The sequence below is a fragment of the Diospyros lotus genome, chromosome 9, assembly GCF_014633365.1.
Source record: "Diospyros lotus cultivar Yz01 chromosome 9, ASM1463336v1, whole genome shotgun sequence".
Classification (NCBI taxonomy): domain Eukaryota; kingdom Viridiplantae; phylum Streptophyta; class Magnoliopsida; order Ericales; family Ebenaceae; genus Diospyros; species Diospyros lotus.
In genome coordinates this window covers 36,976,084-36,998,052 of record NC_068346.1, presented here as the reverse complement: position 1 = coordinate 36,998,052, position 21,969 = coordinate 36,976,084, and the positions used below count along the sequence as shown (strand labels likewise).

Below are 21,969 nucleotides of genomic sequence, written 5' to 3'. Positions count from 1 at the left end.
ACTTGGCCTTGGTCACTTACTTGCTAACTTTGTATACTTGTCAAACATTGGACACAAATTTGTTTTAGGTACATTTTGTGGCAGCCAATATTTGGGGAGATTACTTTCAGTCTAGCGTGTGGAGTTATTAGAGTTTGTCTTTATTTATTGTGGAGTTATCAAATTTTTTTATGAATGTCATTTGCAAGAGTTTGTCTTTATTTGTTGATATGGATCAAACTTAAAAAATTATGGTTAAAACCGAAATCGAATGGTTTGATTATGGTTTTTAATTTTTAAAACTAATGGGTTAATGGTTTGATTTTGCTTTTAGTATTTTAAGTTTGGTTTGGTTATGATTTTAGCAAAAACTGAAACCAAACCGAACTATTACCAACCCTACACAACCAATTGATTCACTTTGTTTGATTCAATATGTAGGCACCGAGAAAGGTCTACTTAATTTCAAGTTAATTATATATTTAATTTTTTTATTATTTTAATTATATTCTTCAATTATGTTTAATTCATTATCACAAATAATGTGGACGTTCGGAATTAGCCGACCATGATTCGTAGGCCCACAATGAGAAAATAAGCCAAAACGTAAAGGGGAGAAACAAAGTAGAACATATACGAGAAATTTTTACGTGGTTCGGCCAGAACGATGCCCACTTCACAACTATTTTTTGAGTATTTTGGCAGAGAAACATTATATCATTTCTTCTTTTTTTTTTTTTACAATGATTTTTGACCCCTATTTATAATGTGTGGTGTTTACAATTTACATAAAATCCAAAATAATAGGATAATATTATGGAGACAAGATGTCATTATTGATTCCATAAAACCAGGAGTGAGATTCGTATTACTAGGGATCTAGTTTGCCTTAAATAAAGTAAGTAGGTCCCAGCTTTCAGTTGCCTTGCGATTTTGTTGTTATGCGAGCTAAAGGACTAGGCCAGCGAGCTGGAAGTGTTGCTGAGAGCTCGCTCGGTTAGGCCAGCGAGTTGGGAGCTCGTTTGGTTTCGCAATCTGAGCTCGAGTCTCAATTGTGACCTTGTTCTGACGAGTTTAGCCTTGGATTTATTGGGTTTCTGGCGATTGGACCGACCTACTAAATCGTGTCCAACTCATAAGGAGTGGTACAAGAAATACTTATAACAAATAAATTTATCGAAATGTGTAATTGATTCAAAATTATATAAAATAATAAAAATTTCGAATGTCTAGATAAAAAAAACTATATAAATACAAAGTTTAAAATATGTATTTGGCCTATTCCGACTTAAATTGAGAAACTCTCACTTTTTTATATGCATCCACAATTTTTTACAGTACATCTGTTTTTGTATGTATAAAAACATAAATTCTGAGAGTAATATACTTTATCTGTTATACATTATTATTACTTATTAATTACTTTATTTTACTTTTCATATCAAGATGTGATTTGATTGGATACATCGATGGATATAGGACTCACCTTTACAGGTCAAATAATATTTGGACAAAGTTTAGAAAAAAAAATATTATATATTATATATTTTTGTATTATCCTTTTGTTCCCTCATCTCCAAAAATAGAAAGAGAATAACAGGGCAGGAAAAGAAAAGAAAGCACATGCAAATCAATTGAATTTGACACATGGCCACCTCCATCCTCGCTTGGTGGCACCTTCTTATTTAAGAACCAGTTCTCTCTATCCCCTCTGTCTCTCTCCAATTTCCCCAATCTCTCTGTGAACCCATCTACTGTGTTAAAGAATGGGGCTAGTGATTCTGCTTATTCTGCTGACTTACATTGTGAGGATCTCAGAGGCGCAGCTGAGAGTGGGGTTCTACGCGGAGACATGCCCAGACGCGGAGGCCATCGTCGGCAGCGTCGTCCGTCAAGCCGCCGCCTCCAACACCAACACCGCCCCCGTCTTGCTCCGGCTCCACTTCCACGACTGCTTCGTCCACGGCTGCGACGCTTCCATCCTCATCAACAACGGCCCCGATGCGGAGAGGAACGCGTTTGGCCACCAAGGCGTTGGCGGGTTCGACGTAATTGACCAGGCCAAGGCCCAGCTCGAAGCGGCGTGCCCCGGCGTGGTCTCTTGCGCAGATATCGTGGCCTTGGCTGCTCGTGATGCCGTGGCCTTGGTGTGTATTCAACCCACTCCCAATTAACTCAATTTCTCCATTATCGATCAAAATAAACGTACCTCCCAGTTCATTAATTATTTGGCAGAATTTTCTAGAGATTTTATGAGAATTAGATATATGGATATGTAGTTTTGATGAATTTGGTGGGTGGGGGAATGGGAATGGAAGTGCAGGCAAATGGTCCGGCTTATCAGGTGCCTACAGGAAGAAGGGATGGAATGGTTTCGAATGTTTCCATGGCGGATGGGATGCCCGATGTATCTGACTCCATTCAGCTACTCAAGTCCAGGTTCTTGCAGAAGGGCCTCTCGGACAAGGACCTCGTGCTTCTTACTGGTATTCTCTCTCTCTCTCTCTCTCTCTCTCTCGCTCGCTCGCGCGCGCGCTGGCGCTGCCACTCTCATTCATGCAGCTCCCGTGGCATTCGAGTAGTTGGCGGTTGTGGCACTGCCTACGCGTGGGCAATGATAGTATAGGATAATACTAATTATTGTCCTTTAATAATGATTAATATTGTCCTCCTAATAGTAATAATAATAATAATAATAATTGTCTAGATACAATAATAAATTTATTTACAGTAAAAGAGTATTTCGATTGAAGTTTGTAGGCGATCTACAAGGAAGAAATTAATTAGGGCACAAATGAGTCTCTCGCACAAACCTTCCGATACTTAAACTAGTTTTTTAGAGTGTAGAATAAGTAAAACTATAGTTAGTATAGAGTTTTAAGTATAGTTTAATTGGAAGAGAATTCTTTTATTTATAAAAAATATGATACTTGAAAAAAATCACATTCTTTCATGAGCATATTAGACATGTTTCCAAATTCGTAAGCAAGAATATTGTAGATATGTTTGACTCATTTTTCACGATCTTGTGTGGATAATATCTAAAAATCACATCTCTTGAAGTTTCTAAATCTTCTGTATTGTCTAGAGAAAAATTTTCAAATTTGTATATTTCATGAAAATCTCCTAACTCATGAAACTCTTTTAAAAACATCCCTCAATAATATTAAGAGAGAGTTTAAGAAAAGATCACTTCAAGATTCTCGATATAAAATCAATCAAGTGCCCTTAGTCTAAGGTTACATTGGTGGTCTCTTGATGGGCACCTGAGCCTCTTCCTTCTAAGATTTTGGATTGTAGGTGAAGGAGAGGCGTCGGTGTGTTACAGGGGGCACCACATAACACACACATTTAAATAATCCAAATATTTAATAAGGGCGTATGGATATGGGTCTTATCGGCAATTAAATTGGAAGCCAACGGTGCGACAGATGTGCTTTACCAACCTCTAACTGCTGTTCATTAATCACTTCCATTTGTCTTTTTCAGTTTTTTATAATGTTAATTTATTTTATTAATTAAATATTTTTGTTATTTGTGTCTCACATTTAATATAAAGATTATAATCTTTGTATTTAATATCAAACATAAATAATAATAAAATTTGATTAGTTTTAAACAAGTGAAGATAAATTTAAGATTACAATCGAATTGAGCCGAATTAAAAGTTATTAATCTCATGCCCAACTCACGAACCAATTTAACGAACTAAACTCGAGCTCAAGCTTAACATGAACCTGAGCGCTTTGAGCTCAGGCTTGTGAGAACATATTATTTTGTTTAAACTTAATATATTATTTTATTTTATTATATATATATTATGTTAAATGATGAAATTAATATATATAATAATTTTAAATATATTCAATTTAATTCTATTATTATAATATTTTAAAGTTTAATAATTTTATAATTAATAATATATTTATAAACGAGATTATTCACAAGCTATTCATAAACTTTTTGATCAAGCATGTTTATGAATTTATAATTGATCATATTAATATTCACGAGATTTAATTGAACGTGTTCACGAGTTTTACTAAGTTTAAAGTTGTCTTTTTTATAAATCGAGATTCGAACTTAGATTCAAGATTGAATCATTTATCTTACTAAACGAATTTGATCGAGATTTTGTCAAATTAAACACTAAGTCACTGACCCACTTGTAACCCTAGATGAGTTGACATTTATTTATTTATTGAATCTTAACGAATAATGTATTAGAGAATTCGTTGACAAAACCTTTTTAAAATTTTAGTTTAATATTTGAGTCGATTGAATAATCTGAAACCGTCTTTGAAAAAAAAAAAGATTAAATAGTAAAAAAATATCTTATTTTTAGATAAAATATATTTATTATATTTTAATTTTAATAATTAAATAATTTATTAGTGAACATAAATAAAAATAAAATATAATAAATATAGCTTCTGCTTATTCATAACTTTGTGAAGAAAATTTTCAGCTGCACATACGATCGGCACGACGGCGTGCTTCTTCATGACGAGGAGGCTGTATAATTTCAGGCCCGGCGGCGGGTCGGATCCGGCCATAAACGCACAGTTCCTCGAGGAGCTAAAATCTCGGTGCCCGGAGAACGGCGACGTGAACGTCCGGCTACCGATTGATCGAGGCAGCGCGCAGGCATTCGACAACCAGATCCTCCAGAACATTCGCGGTGGATTTGCAGTGCTGGAGTCCGATGCAAGGCTGTACGACGATGAGGGAACCAGGTCCGTGGTGGACTCTTACTTCGGCTTGCTCAGCCCCTTCGTCGGTCCCTTCTTCGAGACGGATTTCGTTGAGTCGATCGTGAAAATGGGGGCGATTGATGTCAAAACAGGTTCGCAAGGTCAGATTAGGCGTGTTTGTGGAGCTTTCAATTGAATTTACAGTTACAAGAAAAGCTATATGTATACATATATAAATTTGTTTCAGTGTTCCATTCTATCTCGCCTATATCTCAATTTACCATCCGACTGGCAAATGCAAATTCTTCATTTTAGTTGTATGAAATGTTCATAAATGAATTTGAAAGTTTAATGCATTGCAGTGTACAGTTATGAAGTTTTGTTTTCTTTTTGTAACTTGGAGACTGGAGAGTTCGGTGACACCTTCGCCAGACTATCTCACTTTTTCTAAAATTCAGTAAATTTGCTCTACGATTCTAGGTGGACGGATAGGTTCATTACGAAGCGAAGCTAGGGAAAAGGGGTCTAGCCCCTTGAATAGGTTCATTTCCATGATTTATTGGTATCCCAAACTCTCAATTGCGTGTGACAGACCGTCAGTATCACCCAAATGAATTTGACATTTGAAACGACACTTGTATGCAATGTCATACATGAGATTTTATGATCTTGAGGCGAAATATAAAAATGGGCTCTCATAAAATACATTCGAATTGTGAAGTCAAAGCCTTTGAGAAGCAAATTTGAATCAATCGGCAGCAATTGAGAGATGAGAGAATTAGTGAGCGAGCGACGGAGAAAGAGGCAAGAGTGAGCCACCATCGGCGAGGGTGAACGACGGAGTAAGAGAGGCAGAGAGCGACGGACGACCGAGGGCGAGCTGCGAGCGACCGAGGGAAGAGCCAGTGATGGTGAGAGCGAGGACGAGGACACGAGTGACAGAGAGCAAGAGAAAGGCAGCGAGCGACAGAGTAGTGAGAAGCGAGAGCAAGAGCGAGGGCGAGCCGCGAGCGGCCGAGAAGAGAGCCAATGATGGCGACGAAGAGCGAGAGAAAGGCAACTAGCAAAAACGAGCGAGAGTAATACAGAAAGGGGTTAGGGCAAGGTGAGGCACATTTGCAATGGGTGGAAAGGATGGGCGGTGGATTACTTGGGTACTGGGTGTTTACTAGAGAGGGAGGTTTATGGACCCCCAAATAATTAAATATTCATGGGCCCAAAGACAACCGCCTTATGGGCCTCATGGAAGGTCCGGCCCTACTTGTATGTTAACATATATTATATTATGTGTCATGTATAGAATATCACTTAAATATAATACTAAGTAAATGATTGTTTCTAAATAATTATAAATAATTTAAAGAAATTTTATATCCATAACTAAATTTGATAAACAATATTCACAAATTGACTTAATGTATAAATTTAAAATAATTTTATCTAATATCATATCAATTTATGAGAGTTATTTGTCAAATTTTTTTGAGAGAGATTATTATTATTATAATGGTTAAAATAAGAAGAATGATATTTTTATTTGTAATAAATATTTATTTAGATAAACATTATCCTAAAATAATCTAACGGAAACTAGGTTGAAGGCAAATAACAACGGTCGTTGGCTAGCTTCTCTCCCTGACGGCTGGTGGCATTCCAATTCTAGGAAAATGCTAAAATTGCGGCGAACCGATGGTGGGCGAGAGATCAAATATCCATTCTCAGTCAAAGCAAACACCTGAATAGCCAAGAAAGGAAAGGAGAAAGAATCAGATAGCGAGAAGAGGAAGAGAAAGAGAGGAACAGAGGAGAAGAGAAAGGAGCCAAAGGAAGACCAAGACCCCTCTTCGTCTTCCTTCCTTTTTCCGGCCGCCGGCTTTCTTTCTTTCGCCTTTCTTTCCTTTCCTTATTGCATCCAATCGCACAGTTGAAGCCCTCTGCCAACAATTAATTCTTATCTTCATTTCTGATCAGCATTCGTTTCGCAATAATGGCTCCGAGCAAGTTAAGAAAAGCCATCGGAGCAGTGAAGGATCAGACCAGCATAAGCCTGGCCAAGGTCGGCAACAGCACCTGCCTCTCCGATCTCGAGGTGGCCATCGTGAAGGTGACCCGCCACGAGGAATACCCGTCAGAGGAGCGCCATGTCCGGGAGATCCTAAGCCTGACCTGCTACTCGCGCACCTACATAAGCGCCTGCGTCTCCACCATTTCCCGGCGCCTCTGCAAGACCAAGAACTGGATCGTGGCGCTCAAGTCGCTCATTCTCATCCACCGCCTCCTCATCGACGGCGACCCCGCCTACGAGCAAGAGTTCTTCTTCGCCACGAGGCGTGGGACTCGCCTCCTGAACTTGTCGGATTTCCGGGACTCTTCGAGGTCCAATTCGTGGGACTACTCGGCGTTTGTACGGACGTACGCCATGTACCTTGATGAAAGGCTGGAGTTCAGAATGCAGGGCCGGCGAGGCAAGCTCAGCGCCTGCGCTTACGATGAAGACGAAGAGGAGGACAGCCCATCCCAGCGCAGAGCCGCGTCGGTCTCCGAGATGAATATTGACCTCATTTTTAACAAAATCCACCATTTGATGCAACTCATTGAGCGCTTCCTAGCGTGCAAGCCTAGAGGTTCGTACAACTATCTGAGAATCGTACATAGAATTTCTTCACAAAAGTCAGTATATGGATGTACTGAGGTTTTGTTGCTTCAATGGCGACACAGGGGCGGCGCAGGATAACAGGGTGGTGCTCATGGCGCTCTATCCCATGGTGAAAGAAAGTTTCCAGATATACTACGACGTAATAGAAATACTCAACGTCTTAGTCGATCGATTCGCGGGGTTAGACATCAGTGACGCCGACAAAGTCTACGACATCTTCTGCCGGCTTTCGAAGCAATTCAATGAGCTAGATGAGTTCTACGGCTGGTGCAAGCACGCCGGAGTCGCACGTGCTTCCGAATACCCCGAGGTCGAGCGAATCACAAAGAAGAAACTGGCCGTCATGGACGATTTCATCCGAGACAAGTCCGCGTCGCTGCATGACAAGAAGCTTTTGCTGCTTGAACAGAATGATGAACCCAAGGAAGAAGAAGAGAAGAAGTCGGAAGGTACCGTAGAGGACATGAACGCGATCAAGGCGTTGCCGCCGGCGGAAGGGTTTAACGAGGAGCCGGAGAAGGAAGAGGCGGAGGAGGAGAAGCCAGAACCAGAGAAAGAGGAAGAGCCCAAGAAAGAAGCTGATCTGTTGAACTTGGCTGGAGACGCATTGACAAGCGAAGAACGAGGAAATCAATTCGCTTTGGCTTTGTTTGATGGCGCTCCGGCTCCGGCTCCGGCTTGGGAAGCCTTCAAAGACACGGAGAACTGGGAGATGGCTCTGGTCCAATCGGCGAGCCATTTGCAGAGCCAGAAACCTTCGCTGGCCGGCGGTTTTGACATGATGCTGCTCAATGGCATGTATCAACAAGGAGAAACAATACAAGCAATGGCCAACTCAGGTTACTCGGCTACGGGCAGTGCTAGTAGCGTTGCGTTTGGATCGGCCGGGAGGCCGGCAATGCTGGCCTTGCCGGCACCGAAAGGAAATACGGGGACATCGAGTAGCGCCGATCCATTCGAGGCCTCGCTAGTGGTGCCTCCACCGTCTTACGTGCAGATGTCGGAGATGGAGAAGAAGCAGAGACTGCTAGTGGAAGAGCAGCTAATGTGGCAGCAATATGCGAGGGATGGGATGCAGGGGCAAGTTGGATTTGCAAGGATACAACAAACAGGATACTATCAGCACAATATGGGAGGTTACTGAAGATTAATTAGGCAGCCATATCATATGTTTCATCAATTCTCCTTTTGCTGGTGAAGATGAAATTGAAAGCAACCAAAGTCCAAAGGGGCCATTATTTTTAGAACAAAGTATACAATATGTCTTGATTGTTTGGCAGAGAGGATTGGTATTGTAAACACAATCTTGTAAACAATAGTTGAATGCTATTATTATAATGTTGTTATTTTCACCAACCAAACTAAACTTATGGGAAATAAATCATACATTCAGATACCCAAAAAAACAATCCAACAACACAAACTGTTGTAGCCTATCATCTGGAGGAAGTAAAGTTCTCCCAGAGAAGATGCACTTTCTCATGCTTGAGCAGATAAAAGGAGAAAGTTTTCCCGAACAGTCATAGTCTTCACGTTGACAAGAACTTCACACCTAGTCGAGTCACTCTCTTGTGGAAATATAAATAGGGACTTTCTGATGGATGCCCTGGTTCCCGAAAGGGTGATTTTTGCCTAACTATCACAGGATAGAAGGTAGAAATCGGGATTGTGAAAAACACTTCACTAGTTACGTTTTTTGATTACTCATTAGCCTCAAATGAAAGGAGATCAAAGCCTTATATAGTGGCTGGCAATGACCCCTTAGATGCCTAAGTACATGAATGCAGATTTGTAACTTAAGCATCTACATGAATGCAAGCAATAATGCAATGCATCAATGTTGGAAATAAAGAGATACATGAATGCTGAAAATAAAAGAGCAATTAAAAGAAATACATAATGTATGCAATTATGTATCTATTAAAGGAGCCAGATCAAGTGAACTGACTTGGCTCTTGGTCTTCATCTGATGGCTGGACGAAATGGGCTGATGGGCTTGCTAGACTGGGCCTGTGATGGGCCAGGTCTGGTGGGCTTCATCATGCTGGGCTAGGTTGGCCCCTTGTGGCTGCACTGTGGGCTGACTGTGCATGCTGGTGCTGGGCTGCGACCCCAGATGGCACCTGTTGGTGCACTGGTTGGTATGGCGGAGCCTTGCTTAGCGCAGCATGCTTGTCACTGCTATCGGGTTGCTGAGAACTCTCGCCTGTTGCGCCAATGCCCGGGCTGCTGTCTGAGCCGGGTGTGTCCCAAACCTCAAGGGTTGAGACTTGAGTTCCTAACATTCCCCGCCCCTTCGGAAGCATCTTGTCCTCAAGGTGCATGTGAGGAAACTGGTAGGCTGAATGCTGAATGGATTTCCAAGTCTCGTCCTTGGGTGCTATGTTGCGGTCCTCCCAGATTTGCTTAGGCACGGGTAACGGCTGCAGTAGGCCATTTGGCGGGCCTTGCTGCACAAGCATTGCGCCCCTGCCTACATCGCTGGCATCAGTATGGCCCTCGAATGGTTGCGAAAAAACTGGCATAGCCAAGCACACTTGTTGGCCTGCTAAGGTAAACTCCATGGCCATCTGCTTGTAGTCAAACACAACTTTGCCCAGTTGGGCTAACCACTGCGCCCCCAACACACTGTCCATCCCGACTAATGGTATGGAAAATAAATCAACAGTAATTGGAACGTGTTGAATCTTTAGACTCACGGCCCTGCACTGCTGTGTGCATGTGAGGCGTTCTCCGGTGGCAACCTGCACGTTAAAAGGCTTAATGCTGGTTGTGGGAATCCATAGTCGGTGTGCCATTTGGGTGCTGATGAAGTTACAAGTCGACCCGCTATCTATCAGCAAACTGATGGTTGTGCCCTTGAGCCATGCTGTCACTAGCATAGTCTGTGGCCCCATGGATGCTGTCAGCGCATGAAAGGACGCCTCTGGCAGATCCTTAGGCTCCATCTCGTTGTTGGCTGCAGGCATGTTAAAAGGCATGTGTGGGTGTGACTCTTCATCTTCCTCCTCCTTTGGTGGGTCATCTACCTCGATAAAAAAAGATTGGGCTACTTTGCACTTGTGGCCGATGGTAAATTTTTCGTTGCAGTTGAAGCAAAGGCCTTGCTCTCGCTTCCTCTGCATCTCGGCATATGATAGCCTTCGGACTCCAGGCGGTATTTGCTTGCTACCTGCGACTTGTGGCACAAGCGGTGGCTTTCCCTCGTGCGTGCTGGAACTAGATTCGTCCGTGCCAGGCCCTTTGTGCGCAGTCGCCTTGCGCATGGAGCGCAACTAGTCATCTTTCAGCCGAGCAATATCAATTGCTTGGCGCATCGTGGTGGGTTGGTGAAGCTTGACTTCTGCAACAATATCCGGAAATAGGCCCCCAATGAATGCCCCGATCAAGGCCTTCTCTGGCCAATCTTCAACTTGTGTGGCCACCCTTTCGAATTCCTGCTGGTAGTCCCTCAAGGATCCTGTCTGCCGCATCTTTGACAGGACTTCATCATAGTCCACAAAGCCGGTAGGGCCAAAACGGGTGCGTACCTCCATTTCAAAATCCTTCCAACGGATGCCCTTGCCTTGGTTGTCATAGGTGCGTGACAGCCACTGCCACCAATGGCTCGCCTCGCCCTCAAGGTAATAGGCGGCATACTCCACCTTTTCCTTACTGCTCATGTCTTGTGACTTGAAAAATAAATTGGCACGATTGAGCCAAGAGATAGGATCCTCACCCGAAAATGTGGGAAATTGTAGGCGTGGTTTGAAGGCTGGCCGGTTGGTGCTTGTGGGATTCCAATTACCGCCTCGTGCGTCTGTCTCGAATTCACCATCAGAGCCCGAATTGGACCTCTGGCTAGCTGATGCCACAGATCGCTGCCTGTGGGAAGATGAGCGGCTATTGTTGCGCCTTGGCGCTTGTTGCTGCTGCTGCTCCACCAAGATGGTCAGATTCTGTAGCGTCCGCTCCAATCGTGAGAATTTTTCGTCCATGGTGTTGGCTATGTTCTCCAAATTCTCAATACGGTCCTTGTGCGTCTGTCATCCCGTCATTGTTGGATGACCGTTGGATAGACAACTTCTGGAAACGTCTTCCAAGCACCAGAGCTTCGAAAGAGAGGATGGCAAACCTCTCAACGAGAGCACCAATGATGGATGCCCTGGTTCCCGGAAGGGTGATTTTTGCCTAACTATCACAGGATAGAAGGTAGAAATCAGGATTGTGAAGAACACTTCACTAGTTACGTTTTTTGATTACTCATTAGCCTCAAATGAAAGGAGATCAAAGCCTTATATAGTGGCTGGCAATGACCCTTTAGATGCCTAAGTACATGAATGCAGATTTGTAACTTAAGCATCTACATGAATGCAAGCAATAATGCAATGCATCAATGTTGGAAATAAAGAGATACATGAATGCTGAAAATAAAAGAGCAATTAAAGAAAATACATAATGTATGCAATTATGTATCTATTAAAGGAGCCAGATCAAGTGAACTGACTTGGCTCTTGGTCTTCATCTGATGGCTGGACGAAATGGGCTGATGGGCTTGCTAGACTGGGCCTGTGATGGGCCAGGTCTGGTGGGCTTCATCATGCTGGGCTAGGTTGGCCCCTTGTGGCTACACTGTGGGCTGACTGTGCATGCTGGTGCTGGGCTGCGACCCCAGATGACACCTGTTGGTGCACTGGTTGGTATGGCGGAGCCTCGCTTGGCGCAGCATGCTTGTCACTGCTATCGGGTTGCTGAGAACTCTCGCCTGTTGCGCCAATGCCCGGGCTGCTGTCCAAGCCGGGTGTGTCCCAAACCTCAAGGGTTGAGACTTGAGTTCCTAACACTTTCTCCTTGACAACTCCTGATTATTGTCTTGCAGGAGCTTTTTCCAAACAATTGTTTGTCCTCTCAAGGCATAGCGGAGTGGTAAAAGGGTAGATTGAAAGTTTGTTAGGGAGTTCTCAGTGTAGGTTTGATTCTTGAAGGAAGCAGAATGTTTCCTTCTGCGAGAGGATTTTAGAAGTGACATTAGTGGTGTCAAGGCCTACCACCCTAATCATTCAGACACATTCATCGATTTATCTCCTCAGTATAGCTCTAAAGGCGGGGTGGCTGAGAACGCCAGTAATAAGACGTAATCCAAAAAAAAAATAACATGAGTTCCCCTAAATAATAGTTAACTCTCTTAATCTTATTCTTTGCCTAGTTCTACCATAGCTTAAGCTATTCTTGTACAAATTTTACTTGTTGAATTTTTGACAATAACACAAACTATGAATTGACAAATGCTATACTCGCAAATAAGTTTGTCACTAATAAATTTGATAAATAATCTTCATAAATTGATTATTTATTAATCAATATGAATAATCATCATTAAATATTTAACCATCAATATAGAGTGCCACTACAAATGTCAAATTTAAGAATTTGTGTAACATTTTTATTTTCTTGAATTGAAATTATGTGACAAACCCATATTTCATTTGGGTCTCTCCAAGCCTTACCAATAAGAGTTTGGTTTCATTCAACTCGAATAAAATTAATAGAATATAATAATCTTACAAAGATCATATGATAGTAAATGTAATTTGAAGCAAGTTTGAGATGATGGTAATAAATATCAAGATTATGGTAATTAACAAAGTGGGTTTAATCATATTGTGGTTCCTAATTATTAAAAATCTCATGAATGTCCGAATTAAATAATACATTTCAGCTTTACCACTTCCTAATACATTTAACCTAATTAGCAATAAAGTAAGTGTAACCAATAAAGTAATAATACATTTTGGCTTTATTACTATTCGTCTTTTAATTAAAAAATAAATTTCTTTATGGTTGACTCAATATGTAAGCTTTGGATTTTGACTTTTGATGTAATAGAATCATGGATTACCATAACTACCCTTGCTCCATACATGCCCTCACTTTCGGCACAATCATTCGTATGATTACTATCATTATATAAGTAAATATTATATTTTGATGGTACAAAATTTTATTAATAAAGTATTTTTTAAAATATTTTTATGTATCTTGTTAAAAAAAATAAAAATTAAGTGAATTAACAAGATTTAAACTCGTATCCCTAAATGTTCAAATATTTATTTATGGCGAAATAAACCAACTTCAACTATTCATTCAACTTTTTATGTGGTTGTAGGTTAAACACAATAATAAATTTATTTATTAGAAATAACATTGTCAAATCACTTAAATTCTGTAAGAAAAAGAATGATGAAATAACGCATGACAATTTCCATACAAACACTCCAATACTTAAGTTAGACACTAAATTTTATAGAATATTTTAATATAATATTGAAATCAGTATCAGTTATAAGTATTTTTCGTACCATTTCTTATCCCCTACTTCAGTCCAACAGATAGGCGACCGACACTTTCTTTCATACAAAATCTCATAAGGAGCCATCCCGATGCTGCCGTGGTAACTATTGTTGTACGTGAATTCTACCAATGACAGATGCTCCTCCCAATTTTCTCCAAAATTAAGGGCACAGGATCTTAATATATCTTCAAGTGCTTAAATTGTCTTCTCTAATTGCCCGTCAGTCTGGGGATGATAAGTCGTACTCAATTTTAGCTGAGTCCCCATGCATTTCTGCAAACTCTCCCAAAACCTCGAGGTGAACCTCGGGTCCCGATCTGAAACTATACTTACCGGCCCACCATGGAGTCGTACTATTTCCTTTACGTACTGTTCTGTAAATTTTCGTACCAGTTGATCCATCCTCGTAGGTAGGAAATGCGCTGACTTTGTCAACCTGTCTATCACAACCCAAATGGCATCACAGCCCCTTCGACTCTTTGGAAATCTTGTTACGAAATCCATTGTGATATGTTTTCATTTCCACTCAGGAACTTCCAAAGGTCTCATCAACCATGCGGGTTTCTGGTGTTCAATTTTTACCCTTTGGCATATATCACATTGTGCCACCCTCCTAGCCACGTTGGCCTTCATCCCAGGCCACCAATAGATTTCCTGAAGATCTCGATACATCTTCGTGGCTCCTGGATGCACGGTATACTTAGCTCTGTGGGCTTCATCCAAAATTTTCTGCCTCAACTCCCAAAAGTTTAGCACGTACACTCTACCCTGAAACCCAAGAATGCCATTTCACATCTCAAAATCTGAACTCTTGGGCTGGCCTTGCTCGTCTACCCATAGACGTATACGTCGATCACTTCCACTAGCCTCACGTGAACTCAACCCAACAAACTAACTTAATCTCCTGAAACCCAATAGACCCAAAGCTGAGCTCGTTAGGTCATACGTCGCTAAGACCCGAGCTCAGATCGCAGAACTGAGCGAACTCCCAGTAATGCTACCAGCTCTTTGGCTTAACTGAATAAGCTGGTCTAATCTTTCAATTCGCATAACAACAAAGCCACGGAACAACCGGAGATAAGGACCCACCCACTTTATCTGAGGCAAACCAGATCCCTTATAATGCGGGATCCACTCCCGATTTTATGGGATTGATAATGACATCTTGTCTCCATAATATTATCCTATTATTTTAGATTTCATGTAAGTTTTAAACAACCCACACTATAATGGGTGTCAAAAACACCATTGTAGGGAGGATGAACAACAATCATATACTCTTACTCTGTTGGAATAACCAAAGAACAATTATAAAGTATGCATCGTTCTGGTCGAACTACGTAAAAACTGTCCGTGTATGTCTTATCATTTGTTCATCCTCTTTGCATTTGTGATTATTATTTCATTGTGAGCCTATGAATCATAATCGACTGATTCCGAACGTCGACAATATCAAAAATATTTTTTTTTTTTTAGAATGAAAGCTCATTTATTTATAGAAGAATATGAAATTTTGTGATAGAATTATAATTCTTATGTATAGTGTCTATCATTCTCGTGAAACTATCCAAAAAAAATTCAAATGTCGAAATTATTTTATTTACACTTTTTTCGAGCCTCCACCTCCCAATTAAAGAAAAATTTACAAGATAAACTTTCATAATGTTATAGTCTCCTAGAGCTTCATTACGGTCTCTGGGAGACTATCCAAGAGACCATATCTTCTCTAAGCTTTTTCAATGTTCGTGAGACAAGAACTCTTGGAGATGTTTTGACTATCATTTTAAACACAAAATAATATTTTGAAATTTTTGGGCTTTTATAACTTTTGATGAACGTTTGCTTATAACACACATCATGTATATAGTAATTAAATCTATTGTTAGAATATTATTATTATTTAAAATATTGAGTTGACTAAACTTTCACAATAGTCTCATTACTTTATTTAACATCAGATCTCAACTAATAATAACGAAGATTACACAGACATCAAACAACGACAAATATTATTAGTCCAAACTCATAAAACTCAAACTTAATACATATCCCGAATCGTGGTGTCTCCCACTGAGCTACCACTTAAAACAAACTCTCTCTCTCTCTCTTTCTCTCTCTCTGCCTTGGGGATCACGTGACGTTATCAGTAAGGTTACACATGCACATACCTCACTTTCCACACCACATGGTCACTATTATTAGCCTGCCTAGCTAGTGCTTACTAAAGTTCGTCCTAATTACTAATTACTAATCACTGAATCATTCAACCCCATTCTAATGAATGGGGTCATATCAATATTAAGAAATTAATTAACTTTGGCAATGGTCGGCTGACTAATTAAACAGGGTTTAGACACTTTTAAATATCTGTGACATAATAATATGTTATATTTGAGACAACTAATTGTTTGTCGTGTATGTGTTAATTAGTGTTCCAATTGCGGCATGATTTATTTGGGATATTTGCAGTCACCCAAAGGATTAACATCAACCCAATTACCATACCACCTCGGATATGACAGGACAGTTCCATTTAAACCCAACTCACTTCACTGTACATTTAGAGGCTTTGCCACCACTTCATTAGCCTCCGTACCATCCATATCTTCATGATATATCAACAACACAAGAGACCAGATGTGCCCCAAACCACCAAACCATGATCTTTTGATCTGGGTGGTCGGTGGCAATTTGGATTGCTGAAAAAATCAATTATGAACTGACCAATTATCATGATCTTTTGATGACCTGGGTGATTATGTCTTTTAATTTAGAACTTTACATTTTTTGAACCGCCCAAGCAACCAAGATATGATTCAAATGGTGGTTTGAAACAAGTGATGATTTAGTTTAAAAAATCTTTTTTAAACTGTCTAAACTGACCCATTAGACACCCAGATTGGTGCTTAAAATTAAGATTAATGTGGGGATAGGCGAGAGTCCACTGTGGCGTAGAGAGTGAAGTAGCTAAGCTAGCTAGCGTGAGAGTGAGAGTGAGAGTGAGAGTGAGTGGTGCTTCCATCACGCATGAGCAGATGCTTGTCTAAGCAAGCAGAGAGGCACCATGGCCAGGCAGAGGCAGTACTAGCAAGCAAGCAAGCAGTTTGGCCTGCGAAATTCCACAACCAAAGCAGAACCCATCAATAAGATGCACCCAAAAAGAGAAAGTTCCGAAGGATTCCTTTCTCCTTTGTATTTCAAAGTATATGAGGCCAAGCATGCATTGCTCATCAGACTATTTATAAATATGGTGCTCTCAGGGCTCCACCTCCACCACCTCTCTCTACTTTTCACCACCATTTTGCTAGCTATTTATAAATATGGTGACAACATATATAACAAATATATATTATTATACACCAGTTGAAATCTATATATGCACACACACACATATATATATAAAGACAAGATATATATATATATGTGTGTGTGTGTGTGATTAATAAGGGAGAAGCCTGCATAGCTATAGCTAGCTAGCTCTCCTGCATTACTGGATCTGAATACTAATTTGGCAAACTGATTTCATCATAATCATCCATCGACAGGAACACTTCGTCCAAGCATGAAAGCTGATCCGCTCCATCGCCGCCGTCCTCCTCGTTGCTGCGCTCGTACACTCGACACAGAACCCATTTGCTGTAATCCTGCCAACAAGAAAGAAAGAAAGAAAGAAAGAAAGAAAGAAAGATTAACCCAATTTAATATGTTTTAATCAAGATAATTAATACTGTCTATACTCGTATCTGATTAAATAATTACCTGCAGTTTTGGATTGGATCGTCTTGAGGATGGCTTGCTGGTGGAAGCAGAATCCGGGAGCCTGTACTCGTGCATTATCCAATTGGTTTGGACGCCGGCCGGAGCTTCCCCCACATAGAAGACGTAATATTTCTTCGTACCCACTCTCTTCCCAGTAGAGTTACTGAATACTGCTTCATCTGTTCCCAATGCTTTCCAGTACCCACTACCTGTATTTCTATTCTGATCAGTCTTCCTGCTGAAGAAGTACCACTTGTTCCCCTCCGCCATAGCTTTTCCTGCAAACTTTAAAGTATAAATACGCATGCCCTCTACAAATTAATTCTGTAAGAATAATCGAGAGAGAGAGAGTTGTATTGTAAACTCAATAATCGCTGACCATGTAAATCCCAGGGATCGTAAGGGAAGAGGTCGAGATCGGGGATGACGTCGGGGTGGCAGGGCAAGAGGGCAGCTTTGCGGTGGAGGAAATGGACGATGAGCTCCTCGTCGGTGGGGTAGAATCGGAACCCCGGCGGCAGGTTCACATTGTTAGTATCACTCATTATACACTGTATATAGCTAAATTAATTCTCTATCTTAAAGAGAAACGCAGACAAGAAGAAGAAGAAGAAGATTGTTACATGGGGCGTTATAAATTGAAGGTTCGATTGTGGGATATGATATTTATAGAGGGAGAGGGCGAAGACAGAGATAGCGTGAGATCAAAGATGCCAGCTCGTGATTTGAAGGCGTTGGCTGCGCCATGGGGGCTGCTACGATCCATGTACATACATACATACACATGGATATATGATATGATGGGAAATAACCAAAAATAGGAAACTACTATGAAGATCAATTAATCTTATATTGCAGAAAGATGATCCATGTCTCTTCACCAAACTGATAATCATCGACATCTAACTTTTCGATCATCGTGTTAGAGAATTCGAACCTAACATTTATCTCTATTTGCTCTGAGCAATTTTTACTAGCTCGAAATCATCTATCTCAAGAATAATCAGAGATAACTCTAAATATTATAATTCACCTCGTCTTCAAAAAATCTAGAATTAGTATTTGATTTTTTTGCTCCAATAAACTCTTTGTTAGTTTGAGATAATCGGGCATAAGCATTAGAGTTTTAGAGATAAACTTTGAATATCTCAATTTTCTTAATTCATACTCTCTTGTATAAAAACTAATATTTCTTTGAGATAACTAATAAAATTTATATATATTTATTACTTATTTATTATATTAATTTTTGAGTGTCAGAGAGTATATTAGGAAAACTAGTCATGTTCTTTCTTGTAGGTTTTGGCATCGAAACAAAAATATAATATTTTGTTCCAAATACCATAATTAATATATATATATATATATATGCAGCATTATTGAATATACGTCCCATTTTCCAACATACATTGAATAGTTTATTTCCTATGTGTTTAATATGAAAATTAATAACGAAAACATGCAAATTAAGATCATTCACATTTTTTATAAATTAATTTTTTTATTAAAAAAATTTATCGTTAGTATAGTAAAATAAAATATTAACACATAAATGTAATAACATTTAGTGGGTATATAACATATGGATGGTTTGTGGGTCCTCATCACACTTCATGCTCATATCATTCACATGTGGGCATACATGTGTCATGCATAGCTGTGAATACGGCTGAGTTGAGTTAGTCTGTGGACCATATGATCCAGAGGCGGCCCACTGGTTAATTAGAGTGCCATAAGTACGTACCCAAAATACACAATTAAATTATAATTATCATAATTATGTTTCCTAATACTTGGGCACTATTTTTTATTTTACTTTTTTTGTTTCTTTTTCCTCCTCAGTCCTCATCATCCATCTTCTGGAGTGTGATATGCCCTAAAAATGAGAAAATGATGGGTCATATACAGTTATAGGGACAGTAACTCAGAGCATGCATCAGCCCATATGGTTGATTTTTGCTTGGCCATGTATGGTGGGGTTGCAGGACTGAGAACAGAGCCTGAGAAGATGCTTCTTCTTTCAGTCAGATGCTGGGTACTGCTCCAAATCAACCATGCCAATCATGAACCCTAATATTGTCATTTCCATCTCCAGTCACCCGCCCAATATTTCATTTTATGGCTTAGGAACTTAGGATGTTGATTTTTATGGCTTAGGAGTTAGGATGTTGATTTTAGCTTGTAAGTTCAACTCCCAACAAGATGGCTATTGAGACGACATGGTTGAACTCTTGCGTAAAGTAGATGGGGGAAACCTATATTGTTTTGAGAAGATGATAGTCAAGACAAAGAAGCAATGATGGGGCTTAAAACTTATCCTAAGGAGCACGCTTAAAATTACTTGAAGAGCCGTAAAAGAGTTGAAAAGCCATTTTAAGTTTAGATATGTTGGGAGTGTGAAAGTGGGGGGTGACTGCAGGCTCGTGTCACCTCCCTCTTTGTGTGGATTTAGGAGGGCCACCTTTCACTCTTAGAGCCCTCATTGCTGCTTACCTTCACATAGTTGGGGGGCTTTGCAATTATCACTTTCTTGCCTAACTATTGGGTAAGTTTCAGCCCAAAACAAGTCAACATATGGTTCGATTTGGGTCACTTTTCGAACCTCATCATAGATGTGATTAAAGCCGAACCAAGCTTAGATTTAGACCAATGTCGTAAAAATATCATTAGAACAAGGACATGACAACAAAGCCAAGAGCTTGCTACTAACACGAAATGAACCCTACCTCACCCATATACAAGATCATCTACTTTGGCAACTGCCCATTATGTCAAATAAACATCACAGCGTGAGAGAAGGGAAGCTACCACTTTCAAGCAATTACATTGAGATTATACAATTGATGTAGCCCTTTCTCTTAGCAGAGCTTCCACCGCTTTCCTCCCTGAAACCAGAGCCCCATCAAATGTAGCACTGGTTTGATAATCGCCGCACAAGTACAAACCCGACCTAACCCTCGGGTTCTTCATCAAGTCCGTCGGCGGGCTTTGATTGGGTTGCGCATACCCGATTCGGTAAGTTCTCAAGTGGCTCCACGACCGAACCATGGATTCTCGGAACCAACCAGAGAGCTCACGAACAACCTCAGCCGTCAGGGTATCATCAGACTCATCTCCAAACAACCCGATGAGTGACACCGACACCAGAGCCTTCCCGGGTGGACCATAAGTTGGAGCCACATTGGTGGCAAAGAACATGTTATTGACGATTCCCTTGCCAGACCCGTTGAGAAACAGCACCGGGTCCTGAACCGGGATTTGGCTCGGGTCTGCTGTGAAGTACAAACAAACCGTGCTCCTAACTGGTTTCTGCACTGGTTCGCGATTCAATTTTCCCGCCAAAAGCTTGACGGCTTCTGGTTCTTCGACGGCCAAGATGACTCCGAGTTCACTCGTCAAAACCTCTCCACTCTGCAACCTCACACTTGCCGCCGATTCAGACCCGAAGTCGATTGAAAGGACTCGAGTGTTCAGCAATATTGATCCGGAGGGCAATTCTCCGGCCAATTGTTCCGGAATCGCCGAAATGCCCTTCGCCGGAAGGGTATTGTCGCCGAGAGCGAGACACTTGAAAATGAAATCGAACAGCCGTGACGTCGTCTCGAGCTCTCTGTCGAAGAAAATGCCGCCGAAGAACTGCCTGAAGAACCGGTCGATGATCGAATCCGAGAAGCCGATTCTCCTCAATAAATCAAGGGTGGAAACCTCGTCGGAAGAGAGAATCTCATCGTCTGATGTTGTCAAAACCCTAACTCTGGTCAACGCGATGAGGAGTTTGTCGATGAAGGAGCCGATGGGATTGGCTAGGCTTTGGAGTGAGTCGGAGAAGTGACGTAAGGGATCAGCTACGGTGTGGAAGCGTCCATCGTAATAGACCCGGGCACCTGAGTAGAATTTCCGGAGGTCTAGGGCTTGGTAGTCGAGAAGCCTCCGAGCTTCGGGGTAAGCCGTGATGAAGATCTGGAAGCCGCGGTCCAAGACGAAGCCGTCGACGACGTCGGTCCGGACACGGCCTCCGACGCCATCGGAGGCGTCGAGAAGGAGGAACGGGACGTTCTCGGAGCTGAGCCGGGTGGCGGCAGCCAAACCAGCTAGACCCGCCCCGACGACAATGACTCCGGTTTTCTTGAGCTCTGGTGAAGAAAGTTCGGAGGGCGGTGAATCGAGAGACACTTGTGAAGATGTCCTAACGCGGCGGAGGTGGCCGTAATGGCCGCCACGGCGAGGGTAGTGGTGGTGGTGGGAGTGGAAGGAGGGAAGGGAGCCACTGAGAATCATTTGGATAAGACTGCGAGAGCGTCATTGTGCGTTTGAATGGAGGAGAAGGAGAGAGAGAGAGAGAGAGGTTGGGAAGAGATAAGCAATTTATGTTTCTACTCTCGTACAGGTGGCCTGTGGGCCTCCAGGCCCACACTTCATTTTGGGCCCCCAATATAATAATTATAAAATAAATATAAAAAGTCACACTATTAATGTAAGATTTTTATTTTATTTATATAACATTTTTTGTTTAGTTATTGTTTGTTTGGATGGCTAGAAATATTTTTTCT

The 21,969-nt window shown here is 41.1% G+C and overlaps 4 protein-coding genes across 4 annotated transcripts; 2 read left to right on the top strand and 2 right to left on the bottom strand.

Moving 5' to 3' along the window:
- Positions 1–1,627: 1,627 nt before the first annotated feature.
- LOC127810191 (peroxidase 43) lies at positions 1,628–5,029 on the top strand. The gene is made up of 3 exons (XM_052349525.1): positions 1,628–2,126; positions 2,303–2,465; positions 4,448–5,029. Exons 1-3 carry the CDS (start codon positions 1,746–1,748, stop codon positions 4,867–4,869), a joined length of 966 nt encoding a protein of 321 aa, XP_052205485.1. The 5' UTR covers positions 1,628–1,745; the 3' UTR covers positions 4,870–5,029.
- A 1,290-nt stretch (positions 5,030–6,319) lies between these two features.
- LOC127810446 (putative clathrin assembly protein At1g03050) lies at positions 6,320–8,601 on the top strand. The gene is made up of 2 exons (XM_052349945.1): positions 6,320–7,297; positions 7,392–8,601. The coding sequence occupies exons 1-2, from the start codon at positions 6,661–6,663 to the stop codon at positions 8,471–8,473; spliced, it is 1,719 nt and encodes a 572-aa protein (XP_052205905.1). The 5' UTR covers positions 6,320–6,660; the 3' UTR covers positions 8,474–8,601.
- An 8,107-nt stretch (positions 8,602–16,708) lies between these two features.
- LOC127810357 (NAC domain-containing protein 104-like) lies at positions 16,709–18,595 on the bottom strand. Its single transcript, XM_052349789.1, has 3 exons — positions 17,799–18,595; positions 17,420–17,697; positions 16,709–17,304 (listed from the first exon to the last, which is right to left on the bottom strand). The coding sequence occupies exons 1-3, from the start codon at positions 17,962–17,964 to the stop codon at positions 17,164–17,166; spliced, it is 585 nt and encodes a 194-aa protein (XP_052205749.1). The 5' UTR covers positions 17,965–18,595; the 3' UTR covers positions 16,709–17,163.
- Positions 18,596–20,037: 1,442 nt separating this feature from the next.
- On the bottom strand, positions 20,038–21,769 carry LOC127809694 (polyamine oxidase 3). Its single transcript, XM_052348706.1, has one exon. The coding sequence runs from the start codon at positions 21,695–21,697 to the stop codon at positions 20,252–20,254; it is 1,446 nt and encodes a 481-aa protein (XP_052204666.1). The 5' UTR covers positions 21,698–21,769; the 3' UTR covers positions 20,038–20,251.
- Between the last annotated feature and the right edge of the window lie 200 nt (positions 21,770–21,969).